The sequence below is a fragment of the Dasypus novemcinctus genome, chromosome 1 (genome assembly GCF_030445035.2).
Source record: "Dasypus novemcinctus isolate mDasNov1 chromosome 1, mDasNov1.1.hap2, whole genome shotgun sequence".
Classification (NCBI taxonomy): Eukaryota; Metazoa; Chordata; class Mammalia; order Cingulata; family Dasypodidae; genus Dasypus; species Dasypus novemcinctus.
Window position 1 is genome coordinate 94,294,332 of NC_080673.1, and position 14,374 is coordinate 94,308,705.

A 14,374-nucleotide genomic window follows, 5' to 3' on the forward strand; every position below is an offset into this window, starting at 1 on the left:
TCTATATAAATAGAAAGAAAGAAAAAGAATGTAAGCATGTTTATATATTTTCTCACTTCTAATTACATACACACTCTACGTACAGATTTTCTAGCTCTATTGGTTTTCCCTCAAATATCAACTCTAGTATTTTCCTACTTTCTTTCATTAATATATCTATTTCTAAATTATTTCACCTACTTTCCTAAGAATAGTTTGGTTTTTTATTTTTTTCCTTCTTTCTAGCCACCTAACTTCTTTCAATTCATTATATATTAAAAATCTTTTTGCAAGCTGTATATGGCAGCTACTGTCATTAAGTTTTAAATTGAGAAAAGAGTAAAAAATTATTAAAACAGATATAGTTACTCTATTAGTCTGGTAAAGGGATGCTGATGCAAAGTACCAGAAATCTGTTTGCTTTTATAAAGGGAATTTATTTGGGGTAAAGCTAACAGTTAACAAGGCCCTAAAGAGTCCAACTCAGGGTTGCTTTCTCACCAGAATCAGTTGCCACATGTTCTCTCCTTAGGCTTCCTCTTCCTCTTATGGCTCCATGGACCCAAGTTCTTCCCAATCTCAGCTGTAGGCTGGCATAGGGCTTGTCTCTCAGGGCTTCCTCTCTCTCAGCTGCAAACTATCAGGGATGTGACTCATCCCAGTGCCCCAGGATCAAAAATGACAGAGCTCTCTCTCTTCCCATGTATCTTCTTTATTAAGTCTCCATTTATATCAGCCCACCACAGGGGTGGGACTCAGCTGAGACATACCTTACTGACCGGTAATTTGATCAACTGAATCCAATATAATCAGAGGGTGTCATCCCAGAAGAATAAATTAGTTTATAAACATTATCTTTCTCTTTTTGGGATTCACAAAAATAATCTCATAGCTGTTATATTAGGTTGGTGCAAAAGGAATTGCAGCTTTGGACCATAAGTTTTAAATCATAACTAGGCTCAAACACACATCTTTATTAGTCAAAGCAGGAACCATTACAATCAACACATTTTTGCCAACGAGAAATAATTTTGCATATTTCTACAGGGTAAAAATCTGTGCTTCGGGATTTGATGAACTCTTGGAAAGCATTTTCTGTATCCTGCTGGTTGGGGAAGTGTTTTCCCTGCAAAAAGCATCAAGATGCTTGAAGAAGTGGTAGTCTGTTGGCGAGAGGTCAGGTGAATATGGCGAATGAGGCAAAACTTTGTAGCCCATTTCATTCAACTTTTGAAGCATCGGTTGTGCGACATGTGGTTGGGAGTTGTGGTGGAGAAGAATTGGGCTCTTTCTGTTGGCCAATGCCAGCTGCAGGCATTGCAGTTTTCAGCACATCTCATTGATTTTCTGAGCATACTTCTCAGATGTAATGGTTTCACCAGAACTCAGAAAGCTGTAGTGGCTGCAGACCACCAAACAGTGACCATGACTTTTTTTTTTTTGGTGCAAGTTTGACTTTGGGAAGTGCTTTGGAGCTTCTTCTTGGTCCAACCATTGAGCTGGCTATCACCAGTTGTCATATAAAATGCACTTTTTGTCATACATTACAATCCGATCAAGGAATGGTTCATTGTTGCGTAGAATAAGAGAAGACAACACTTCAAAATGACGAATTTTTTATTATGAGGCACCCACTTATCGGACTTTTTCAGCTTTCCAGTTTGCTTCAAATGCCAAATGACTGTACAATGGTCAGCATTGAGTTCTTCGGCAACTTCTCATGTAGTTTAAGAAGATCAGCTTCAATGATTGCTCTCAATTTGTCTTTGTCAACTTCTGATGGCTGACTACTATATTCATCTTCAAGGCTCTCGTCTCCTTTCCAAAACTTCTTGAACCACCACTGCACTGTACATTCATTAGCAGATCCTGGCTAAATGCATTGCTGATATTGTGAGTTGTCCCCGCTGCTTTACGACCCATTTAGAACTCAAATAAGAAAATCACTCAGATTTGCTTTTTGTCTAACATCATTTCCATAGTCTAAAATAAATATAAAATAAACAGCAAGTAATAAGTCATTAACAAAAAATATAAAGCAAGAAATGCACATTAAAATAATGTATAACATAACCACATTTATTTAAGAATGTATCAGGGGAAACGGACTTGGCCCAGTGGTTAGGGCGTCCGTCTACCACATGGGAGATCCGCGGTTCAAACCCCGGGCCTCCCTGACCCGTGTGCAGCTGGCCCATGCACAGTGCTGATGCACGCAAGGAATGCCATGCCACACAGGGGTGTTCCCCGCGTAGGGGAGCCCCACACGCAAGGAGTGCACCCCATAAGGAGAGCCGCCCAGCGCGAAAGAAAGTGCAGCCTGCCCAGGAATGGTGCTGCACACATGGAGAGCTGACACAACAAGATGACACAACAAAAAGAAACACAGATTCCCGTGCCGCTGACAACAACAGAAGCGGACAAAGAAAGAAGATGCAGCAAATAGACACAGAGAACACACAACCGGGGTCAGGGAGGGAAGGAGAGAGAAATAAATAAATAAATCATAAAAAGAAAAAAAAGAATGTATCAGTATCAAACTGCAAAACCACAATTACTTTTGTGCCAACCTAATACTAAAAGCTATTGATTGTACACCTTGGATGGATTATATGGTATGTGAATATATTGCAATAAAACTTTAAAAAAAAAAAAAAGATCTAGATTTCAGCTTTTTTTTATTTTTAATTACCAGGGCCAGGAATTGAACCCTAGACCTGGTCTGTGGCTGCTCAACCACTGAGCCTCATCGGGTCCCCTGAGTTTTGGGGGTTTTTTTCATTTGTTTCCTTGTTGCTTTTTTTTTTTTTTTTTTTTAAAGTGGCGCTGGGACCAAATCCAGGAACTAACCTGTGGGAAGCAGGTACTCAATTGCTTGAGCCACACCTGCGCCCCTTAGTGTTCTTAATTAACCATCATAGTGCCCAGAGGGTGAAGAAAATTGGATGATTTTTCTAACCCTGGTGTCCGTCTAATAATCTAGATATGAGAATAGACTCTGCTCTATAGAGTTATTTATTCATATTTTTCACTCATTCATTTATCAAATATCTATTGAGTTTCTTTGTGCTACAACTTGTGCTAGTATTTTTAAAATTGCAAATATGAAAAGACATAGAACCTGAATTCAAGGAGATTATAAGTGTCAAAATAGATAATATACCACAAATACAATAATTACTATGATGAAGGTATATATACATTATTTGACGAGCATATGCATACCCTTTTGTAACAAAAGTTACTCTAGACAAGTAGAAGATTTAGAAATATTTAATTCATTTATATTCAACAAATATGTTTTAATGCCTTCTATGTGTCAGATAACATGGCCAATCCTAGCGAAGATAGGCATAAAAGTTGTTTTCCTTATTCTAGAAGCACTCTCAGTCTATAGTGAATGAATAATCTCATTATAATAAAAATACATACAGATACCTGTGGGGCCTCAGAAGGAGAAACTAAACAAGTCTGTTGGGAGTTAACCACAAAGACTTTCTTTACAGAGGAAGTAATATTAAACTGAGACTTGAAAGGTGAACAGGGACTTAGTAGGTAGACAAAGTGAGGCATTCCATACAGAAGGACTACATATGCAAAGACACACTGTCAGGAAAAGACAAGTAACCTACTAATGCTGAAGTATAAGGAACAAGGTAGTGAGGTATAAGAGAAGATTCATAACTTAGCAGACATTTATTGAGATCTTGCTATGCAGATACCATTCTAAATATGTCAAATATATTAACTAATTTTATCCTTATAATCAGTAGGGTTCAAATAGCTGCTATTATCCTATTTTGTAGACAAAGAAACTGGGCATAGAGGGTAAATATCTTATAAGTTACATACTTATAAGTGACATGACCAAGATGTGAATCCAAGTAGTGTATATGTATATATGGTAGTATATATCCCCTTCTAATTTGAGAGATTAATTCATAAAGGGCTTTATATGCTATACTGAACAATTTAGTTTTTATTCTCTCAATACCTACAAGTCATTGGGGTGTGTATGGGTTTTTTTTAATGATAAAAGTTACATGCTCTGATTTTTTTTTTTAACTCAGATGGCATTTGGAAGATGTATTAGAAGGTATGACTTCAGGTGAATAGAGGAAGGGGATGAAAGCCAATAGAGAGAGAAACAAACAGCTTTTATAATCTACATAAGAGATAACGAAACCCAGAGAGAGGGCAATGAATCAGTGAACAAATTTAAGAGATATTTTGGTGGAAATTGAGGATATGTTGGATATGAATGGGGAATGATGAAGAAAGAAGAGTTTAGGATGATTTCCTGATTTCTGTCTTTGCTAACCATGTTGAAATTAGTGCCAAAAACCATGACAGAAATTTTGGAAAAGTTTTCTGGTTATTGGCCCTGTATTGACGTAGCTAAAATGCCTTTTATTTAGGAGCTATTGTTGCTAGTTAGATATACAACATAAGGGTATTCAAGTATGCTCTCATTAAAAGTCTGCCATTTCAGACTCGTAAGTATAATAAAATCATTCTCCCAGTAGCTTAATGGACAAAACAAAATGCTGTCTTGTTACCGGGTTAGTTTTTTGCTTGTTTATTAGATTTATCCCTAATTCATCCACATAGCCATTTCAGAGGGCCACACTACCCCAAAGATGGCTTTTATGAGTAACACTGCTATGTAAATTGTGACTCTAAAGATTTACAATAAAATAAGTAAACTTTTAAGCAATTCTCAGACAAACTGATTTCTGAATTTTTAACATCCTAAGCTTAATAATGTCTTATATGTATAGGCTCTTGGGCAGAAATGATAAATTAATAGATAGACATTTCCAGAGTTGTTCTATAGTTATCCTAAATTCTTGTTCATTCTCCATAAACAAAAAAGTTCTATGAATTTGAAATGTCAGCCACACAAGGAAAATGCTAATGTCTGTGATACTAAACTCTAAATAAGACAAAAGTTGTTCAGGGGAAGCTTTATTTTGATTCCTCTAAGTGGAAACTATATAATGAATAGCATAAAAACTTGTAAAACTGTCTTAAAAAAGAAAAACTAGATTCTGCATTTTTTAATATTGTATTTTCTTCTTAAAGCAAAGTAATATAATTTGTGCTAAATATAATTTACTATTTGCAGAGGAAATTGCATGCATGATATACACTTCTCTACTGGTACATACAAAAGTTCAGAAAGCTATGAATCTTGTCAGATTCTTCTCCTTTGGTTCTTCTCATTTCATGTGGTAATGTTCTTTCCTTTGAAAAACTCCTTTCATATCATGCATTTTATTGAAACTAATGCCATGGTCAAATCTTTCTTTCAATCAGTTTTTCATGCTTTGGTCAAATCCTCTTCTTCATCAGCCAGGGTACCTCCTTTCACTCAGACATAACTTCAGTTTGGAATGTCACATTCGTCATTAAATAACTAAATGCTAAACAAGGGTAGTCAAAAGTTCTTTATCTTCATAAATATAAGATTTCATGTGCAGGCTGGAAGAAATGCCAATAGAAATTGAAATCTAATGAAAAAGGAAATGGAAGCATTGATTGTGTGGCTTGCTGATTTTAAAGCTCCTTAATCTTTCTGAAGTACTTTTAATTTCAGACTGTTCGAGTAGCTTTAATTTCTAATATCGAAAAATTTATATTCCTAATGCTTACTTTTTTATTAAGAGTCATAAACCCATAAAGCTTAGCAATTTCCGTTTCTTTCTAGAATGCATGTACTATGCATAAATCATGTCCTCTTTATCCCTACCCATTTCCCTACACCTTCCCTTTGTTTCAACCAGCCATATAAGCTGCTCTGCCAGCTCTTCGAGGAGTAACCTCTTTTGGTCCTACTCTGCATTAATGCAACTTTAGCTCAGTAACTTTACTCTACACCCACTTTAAAAAAAAAATTAATAGAGTGAGAAGAACAAGTGCTCTACCATTAAAAATTAGGGACACGATCAGGGAAACCAAGGACTGAGAGCTGACATCAACCTCAGTTGAAAAATTTTTTTCAAAATAAAGGTTTCTTATAGGTGATTCATATGGTTTATTTTCTCCTAACTAGAAATTCTAAATTCAGAGTCCACAATGGAATTGAGAAAAGAGAGAAAATGAATAAAATGATATAATTATTAGATTCAATTTCAAAAATTTATTACATATATAAATAAACATTCCCCTTTAAATTCCCATGTTTTCAATCAAGTAAATCCTAAAAGTTCTTAAATTCTTAAGTTATAGCCAATAAGTTTTCATGAGTATCTAGTTCTCAATAAATTTATGTTGAATTGAGTTGAATTGTATTAGATTGCCTTTTATAGGGGGAAAAAACCTTCACTCTACTAAATAAAATGGAGAATCACTATGAATTACCCTTAGTCTGAATTGGTCTTTTGCCATATAAAAGACACATAGACCAATGTGCTAGTTTGATAACCTGAAATCTGATTTTACCACTTGCACAATTAAGACATTTTGGCAATTTGGTATATTTTCTAAGAAAGCAAGGTGTTGCTCTTTATTCATCTCTTAGAATCTTAATTTCCACTTAATCATAAATTATGTTATATATGTCTAGTTCACAAATTAGAATCACTTCTTTAATTAGTATGTGTACTGAGTTTTAATGCAATTTCTCGTATTACCTGGGTTGTACTTAATGTGATTCATAACAGTAGTAATTATACTTGTAGAAAAGTGAAATGTACTTAAAGAAGCTGTTTTTCAAGATCACAGTCTCTCATAAGGAATAATGGGCCTCTTCTCTTCCTAAAGAGGTAAGAAGAATAATGTGAGACAAGTAAAGAAATATACTTCAATAATAGGAAGACAGTTACACAATAGTCTGATAAAAAGAGATATAGCTTTTTTTCCCTTTCTTTTCTCCCATATGCTATATTGATTGGTATTAAGAGCCTAAAGATATTCTATACTGCCTATTGTTTGTCTCTCCACAATATTTTCAATGTTTGTGTTGTTTATATATCTTTTTCAGTCAAGAGAATCCATCCCATTAAATGACCTAAAGTCAGAAGTGTCACCCCGTATTTCAGCAGAGGACCTGATTGACTTGTGTGAACTCACAGTGACAGGACATTTCAAAACACCCACCAAGAAAACAAAGTCCAGTAAACCAAAGCTCCTGGTTGTTGACATCCGGAATAGTGAAGAGTATCCTTTATACATGTGATCTTAAAGGGTGGTACTGCCTTATTTATACTGCTTTCTTTTTCATTTAAAGGGTATGTGGTAAAAACAATGAACATTTCTGGCATCCCTGTGAATTCAAATAGCTAAATAACTCTCAAAGCAGATGCCAGGATAGAATTGCATGAAGTTTCATAAGATAACATTACATACCAGAGACCATAAAATGTTTTCCAAACAGCACCAGAATATTGGGATATTTTCTTGGTTTTTGTATTTCTCTGGTGTATATTGTTGTTCTTGTGGACATATGAATCCTTCTGCTATAGACAGAAATTTTGGAAATCGCAGAGTAAGTATATACCTGGTATATCTCATAGTCTTGAGAAAAAAATTGCCAGATCTCAAACTTGTATTTTTTATAATTTTTGAAACATTTGCTTATAGAAAACAAAATAATAACAGTTCAACCTTTCTCCTAATTTCATCATCAGATTCTCATGAAGTAGGTCTTGACTCTCTATACTCTAAAATCTAGATAAATGGTTTTCAAAGTTTTTTTTAAAGGACAGACCCTCTTTTTAATGAACTCTTTCTTAGAAATCCAACATATAACTGTAAATTAAGAATTTTATAATAATGATTTTCATAGGTTCACCTTTATAACAGTTTCATGGTTTCTTATATGCCAAAATTGGCATATAATCATTTTTCATGTGCATATTTTCAATGCCAATCTTTGTATCATACATTTCAACTTTTCAAACCATACATTTAAAAATTCCTTAAGTGAGAAGCGGATATGGCTCAAGTGATTGGGCTCCCGCCTACCACACAGGAGGTCTGTGTTTCAGTTCCCAGTGTTTCCTAAAGAAGACAGTGAGCTGGTGCGACAGGCAGGCACAGCAAGATGACACAACAACATGACGCAACAACAGAAAAAAGAAAAACATAACGAGACACGACAAAGCAGGGAAAGAAGGTAGCTCAAGTGATTAGGTGCCTCCCTCCCATGTTGGATGTCCCAGGTTTGGTTCCAGGTGCCTCCTAAAGAAACAAAGAAGACAAACAGACACAGCAAGTGCAAACAACGAGGAGGTGGGGAGAGATAAATGAATAAAATGAATCTTTAAAAAAAAAATTCCTGAAGCAATCTGTAGACTCTTAGGTTACTGAGAATACAATTTGAGAACCCACTATTTCTAATGATACATCCCATCCTTTATATGAAAAGTTGCTACTGTCTGTTTTTTCTAAACTGTGAGACCCCTAAGTTTGGAGAAAGTATAAATGTTAATAACCTTGGTTACTAGGGCTTCAGAAATAATGGGAGTTCCATGGCACAGTGGGTGAATGGACTCCTAAAAGAAGGAGTAAATTCCATTTGATTAGTCAAGGACCCCTCTGAAGTCCCTCTGATATGTTACTGTAAGAGTTTTAAATACTTATAATGTTTTTAACTTTTTAGTTATGTTTCTCTTGCTTGAGCTTTTGGTCAGACTCATTCTGTCATAAAACTACCATAAAAACATGGCATTATACTACAAAAATAATTGAAATATGTTATCACGCCTCTGATATTTCCTTTCAAATAATTCAACTACTTGAAATTTTAAAACATACAGTACATGAAAATCAAATTCAATCTAAAGTGTTACAGACCTCATTTTCTGATTGTTTTTTCATTGATAAACTCCTCTATTTTCTACAGGCTAAAAACAAACAGTACAGCAGAAAGTAAAGCAGCTAGCCTGCACATTGTTCCATAATAGCTATGGATAAGTGACAATAAAGGAGTGACTCTATGCCATCCTACATTCATGATTCTAGAGTTCAAACTAAGCAGAGACCTAGCAAGTTGTTTTACTATCTAAAACTGCAGGCTATAGTAGACAACCACTATTATTTTATGCCAGTTTAGAGTGGGGGTGGGTCCAAGGGAATGAAGAAAGGAAAATAAAATCACTTATCTTTTATGACCATCCTGAAAGGCCCAGCTTGTGAATTTTTTTAAATCCCTTTTTGAAAGCCTGCTTTAAAACCTAAGATGCTTAAAGTTGGACCATGTATCATCACAATGTGCTTTTTCCCTTCCAGCATCCTCTTACTTTACCATGTATTTTAACACTCCTTCCCCCCCCCCCGCTCAAAAACAAGTATCATAGTGCTTTGAGAGCAACCACAAACTAAACCTTTTCAAAGGGTCATTGGTTATCATTAGATCTCTACTAATATCAGGAATACAATGAAAAATGGAGAGTTGTGGATTCTAAATCCCCTTTGATTGAGGTATCTAAACTACCTAGCTATGGGCTTCCAAGGCTAGGAAAATGCATACATCTTTTATAACCTATTAGTATACATACCATTTGATTATGTTATGAAGAAATAAGTAACCTTTCTTACTATTAAACCCTGTTTTCAATAAATTAAAATATAAGGGAAGAGTGTTTCCATAGTAATGAAGAGATTCATAAATTATTAAAAAATTCATGTTAGAATGTGATGTTTGATTTTTAGATGGCATCATTATTAATAGCACCAGTAAATACTACTCTGTTGCTCTCAGTGCTGTGGATAATTTTTGTTTTGTTTTGTTTTATTCTTTTCCCTCTTTATTTTTTTTTAATGTTACATTAAAAAAATATGAGGTTCCTATATACTCCCCACCCCCTTCACCCCACTCCTCCCACATCAACAACCTCTTTCATCATCGTGGGACAGTCATTGCATTTGGTGAATACATTTTGGAGCACTGCTGCACCACATGCATAGTGGTTTACATTGCAGTTTACACTCTCCCCCAGTTGTGGATAATTTTTAAGAAAGTATAAAGTATAGGTCTTATCCACTAAGTTCCTTTTAGTATGAGAAATATGAAACATGAAAGTATTTTATGTAAAAATAAATGGACAGTAGAAATTTTTAATAGATGCCAAATGAGTGGTTCAAGATAAAAATACATCAACAAGGATATAATCTCTGAGTAAGGAGTCTAGACAGTGATAGGGTTTATGTCCTTTTAATCTTTGTTGCCCCAGCACCATCCTTGGCACCCTAGAGAGCACCTGAAAAATATTATAGAAGGAAGGCAGACAGGATCGCAGACATCAGAGTCCTACATCTTCCCCGTATACCCTTGAAAGTTATAATATAAAGAGCAGTTGGCACTATATAAGCCTTTTTGCATTCTGTAGCTAACCCAGTGACTTCTGAGGCCCTTCTCCCTTCAAGCCCAGAAGCAAAACAATACTTAAAAAAAAAAAACACAGTAGAATCAAAATTTATAGCTAGAAACTTACCTAATCTAACATGCACTCATTTAATAATTATTTATTGACTGTCAGTATTATTACGTGTTGGGAATTTGTTAGTAAGCAAAATGATGAACTCATTTTACTTGTAGAAATTACACTTTAATATGAACGATAGATAATAAACATATCTATATGATCTCAAGTAGCGGTAAATAAAAATACAGCATAGAAAAGGATAAAGAATGATGAAGAGTGTTAGTTTAGTTAGAATACTCAAGGAAAGCCTCTCTAAAAATATTTCAGCAGAGTTGAATAATGTGAAGAGGCAGGCTAAGAATAATATGGGAAGGAATATCCTAGGCAGAATTTCAGCAAGGGCAAAGATCCTGCTGTATAAACATGCTCAGCATCTTGAACCAGCAAGGAAACTGACGTAGTAAGAGATGAAGTCAGAAGAGATAAAATTACTGAAGCCACAAGAATTATGAGACAGTCAGAAATTTCTGCAATATGATTTTGGAGTTACTGAAAAACCCATACCACCTTATTACCTATTCTTACTGATTCCTGAAAATTCACATTTAAAGATTTATATTCTTGACTAAAGACTTGTTAAAACTCTTTATTTAGTTGTTCCAGGCTGCTTTATCACTTATATGATGTTAACTTTCACTTCTTTCATTTTTTTTTCTTAATTAGAGAAGTGGTAAGTTTACAGAACAATTATGCAAGAAGTACAGAGTTCTCATATACCACACACACACAGTTCTCCCTATTATTAATATTTTGTATTAGTGTGGTACCTTTATTAAATATTAGGAAATGATATTTTCTAACTACACTATTAACTATAGTCCATAGTTCACATTAGAGTTCACTCTTTGTGCTGTAAATTCTGGGGTGGTTTTGTTGTGGTTTTTTTTCGTGTTTTTTTTTTTTTTTAGTAACATGTGTAACATAAAATTTCTCCCCTTTTAACCACTTTCAAATATGCAATTCAATAGTATTAATTACCTTCAAGAGTTATGCTGCCAAGGCCACCATTTATGACCAAAACTTTACCATCACTCCAAACAGAACTTTGTACCAATTAAGTGTTAATTACCAGTCTCACCCCCATAATGACCTCTGCTAATCTGAATTCTAGTTTTCTGATGCTATGGATTTTCATATTCTAATTATTTCTTATGAGTGAGAATATACAATATTTATCCTCTTGTATCTGACTTACCCCACTCAACATGATGTCTTCCAACTCATCCATGTTGTAGCATGTACAGAACTTCAGTCCTTTTTATAGCTATATAATATTCCATTGTATTATCCAGCCAAAAGGAGTGCTGATGCAAAGTACCAGAAATCTGTTGGCTTTTATAAAGGGTATATATTTGGGGTAGAAGCTTACAGTCACAAGGCCCTATAGAGTCCAACTTAAGGTACCATAGAGGTACTTTGTCACCCAAAGTCTGTTGCAACATGTTGATGCAAGACGGAAGGTCACATCTGTGAGGCTTCAGCCTTCCTCTTCCCTCTTAAGGCTCTGTGGTTCCAGCTTCTTCTGATCTCAGCTGTAGGCTGGCATAAGATTCATCTTTGTCCCCGGGGCTCATTTCTTTCCAGGCTCAGCTACTCTATTCTCTTCACAAGCTCAGCTGTAGACTATCAGGCTCATCTCTCTTCCTGGGCCCATCTCTAGTCATCTGTGTTATTCACCTGTGTGTGTCCACTTCTCTGTGAGAGTCTCTTTTATCGGCCCACCAAGGGGGCTGGGACTCAAAGTTGAGTTGCACTCTAATGATGTGGTTGAATCAAAGCCCTATTCTTAACATAATTTAATCAACGTTTCAGCTGGATTTAATACAATCAAAGGGTTATCATGCCCAGAGGAACAGACCAGTTTACCAACATAATCTCTCCTATTGGAATTCATAAAAAATATCAAAATGCTACATATGTATATACCATATTTTGTTTATCCATTCATCAGTTGATGGAAACTTGGGTACTTCCACCTTTTGGTGTATATAAATAATGTGCTGTGAGCATTGGTGTGCAAATATCTGTTCAAGACCCTGCTTTCAGCTCTTTTAGGTATATATCTAGAAAAGGAATTGCTGGATCATATGGTAATTCTATAATTAACTTTCTGAGGAAACATCAGACTGTTTTCCACAACAGCTGCACCATTTTACACCATCACCAATAATGTACAAGTGCACCTATTTTTTCATATCTTCTCCAACAATTATTTTCCATTTTTTAACAGTACTCATTCTGGTGTAGATAAAATGTTATCTCCTTGTTTTGATTTGCATTTCCTTAATGGATAATGATACTGAGCCTCTTTTCATGTGCTTATTTTCTATTTGTATATCTTCTTTGGAAAATTATCTATTCCATTCTTTTACCCATTTTTTAAATTGGACTGTTGTCTTTTTCTTGTTGAATTGTAGGAGTTCTTTATATTATGGATATTAATCCCTTTTTAGATATATGATTTCCAAATATCTTCTCCCACACTGTAGTTTCTCTTCTTAAATTTTGTGATAAAGTCCTCTGATGCACAAAAGATTTTAATTTTGATGAAGTCTCATTTATCTGTTTTGTTGCCTTTCATGTAAAGCTATGAGACCATTGCCTAACAGAAGGTCCCAAAGATGTCTCCCTATGTTTTCTTCTAGGAGTTTTGCAGTTTGTTTCTTATAGTTAGGTCTTCCATCTGTTTTGAGTTACTTTTTGTGGGGTATGGGCCCACCTTCATTCTTTTGCCTATGGATATCTAGTTTTCCCAACATCATTTGTTGAAGAGACTATAATTTCTCTATTGAGTAGAGTCAGCCAAAGATATGAAGGTTTATATCTGAAATCTCAATTATATGCCATTAGTCTATATGTCTGTCCTTATACCAGTACCTTGCTGTTTTGGTTTTTGTTTGTTAAAGATTTATTTTATTTACTTTATTTATCACCCCTCTCCCCTGGATACCAGATGATTTGCTCATCTGTCTGCTCATTCTTTGCTCACCTTCTTCAGGAGGCACTAGGAACTGAACCTGGAACCTCCATATGAGAGGTGAGTGCCCAACAGCTTGAGCTGTATCTGCTCCCTGCAAGCTACAGCATCTGCTGGCTGGTGGCATCTGTTTATTGCGGCGGGGTGGAGTCTCACTTGTTGTAGCAAGAGGCAGCATCTAAGCTCATTGCAGTGGGAGGTGGTGTTTGTTCTTCTTTTAGGAGGCACCAGGACCTGAACCAAAGACCTCCCTTGTGGTGGGTAGGAACCCAAGGGGTTGAGCCACATCCGCTTCCCACCAGGATGTTTTGATTATGATAACTTTGCAATAAGTTTTAAAATCAGTAATTTGAATCCTCCAACTTTGTTATTCTTCTTCAAGATGATTTTGCCTATTCAGGGCCCCTTAACCTTCTGGAAAATTCTTGTGCTAGGCTTTTCCATTTCTTCAAAGAAGGCTGTTGGAATTTTGATCAGGACTGCATTAAATCTGTAAATCACTTTGGGTAGTATTGACATCTTAACAATATTTGCTCTTCCAAACCATAAGCATGAGAAATCTTTACATTTTTTTAAGTCTTCTTTAATTTCTTTTAGCAGTGTTTTGTGATTTTCTTTGTACAAGTCCTTTACATCCTTGGTTAAATTTATTCCGAGATAGTTGCTTCTTTTAGTTGCTATTGTAAATGGATTTTTTTCTTTATTTCCTTTTCAAGTTGTTTATTAGTAGTGTTTAGAAACACCATTAATTTTTGCATGTTGATCTTATACCCCACCACTTTGCTGAATTTTTTTATTACCTCTAATAGCTTTGTTGTTGATGTTTCAGAATATTCTCTTTATAGGATCATGTCATCTGCATATAGGGAAAGTTTTATTTCTTCCTTTCTATTGAAAGGCCTTTTATTTCTTTTCTTGCCTAATTGCTCTTGATGAACTTCCAGTACAGTGGTGAAAGTGGGTATTATCTTGTACCTGATCTCAGGGG

At 35.2% G+C, this 14,374-nt stretch overlaps 1 protein-coding gene across 7 annotated transcripts in view; it reads left to right on the forward strand.

Annotated features, from left to right (window-relative positions):
- The window catches only part of TBCK (TBC1 domain containing kinase), a 445,069-nt gene that overhangs the window by 282,817 nt on the left and 147,878 nt on the right, over positions 1-14,374 (forward strand). For 6 of the 7 annotated variants that reach the window (XM_058294468.2, XM_071215231.1, XM_058294462.2 and 3 more), the window contains exon 24: positions 6,965-7,140. The exons of the other annotated variant lie outside the window; for it this stretch is intronic. In XM_058294468.2, the coding sequence (XP_058150451.1) occupies positions 6,965-7,140 (176 nt within the window). The remainder of the gene's footprint in view (positions 1-6,964; positions 7,141-14,374) is intronic. 7 annotated transcript variants of the gene reach the window in all.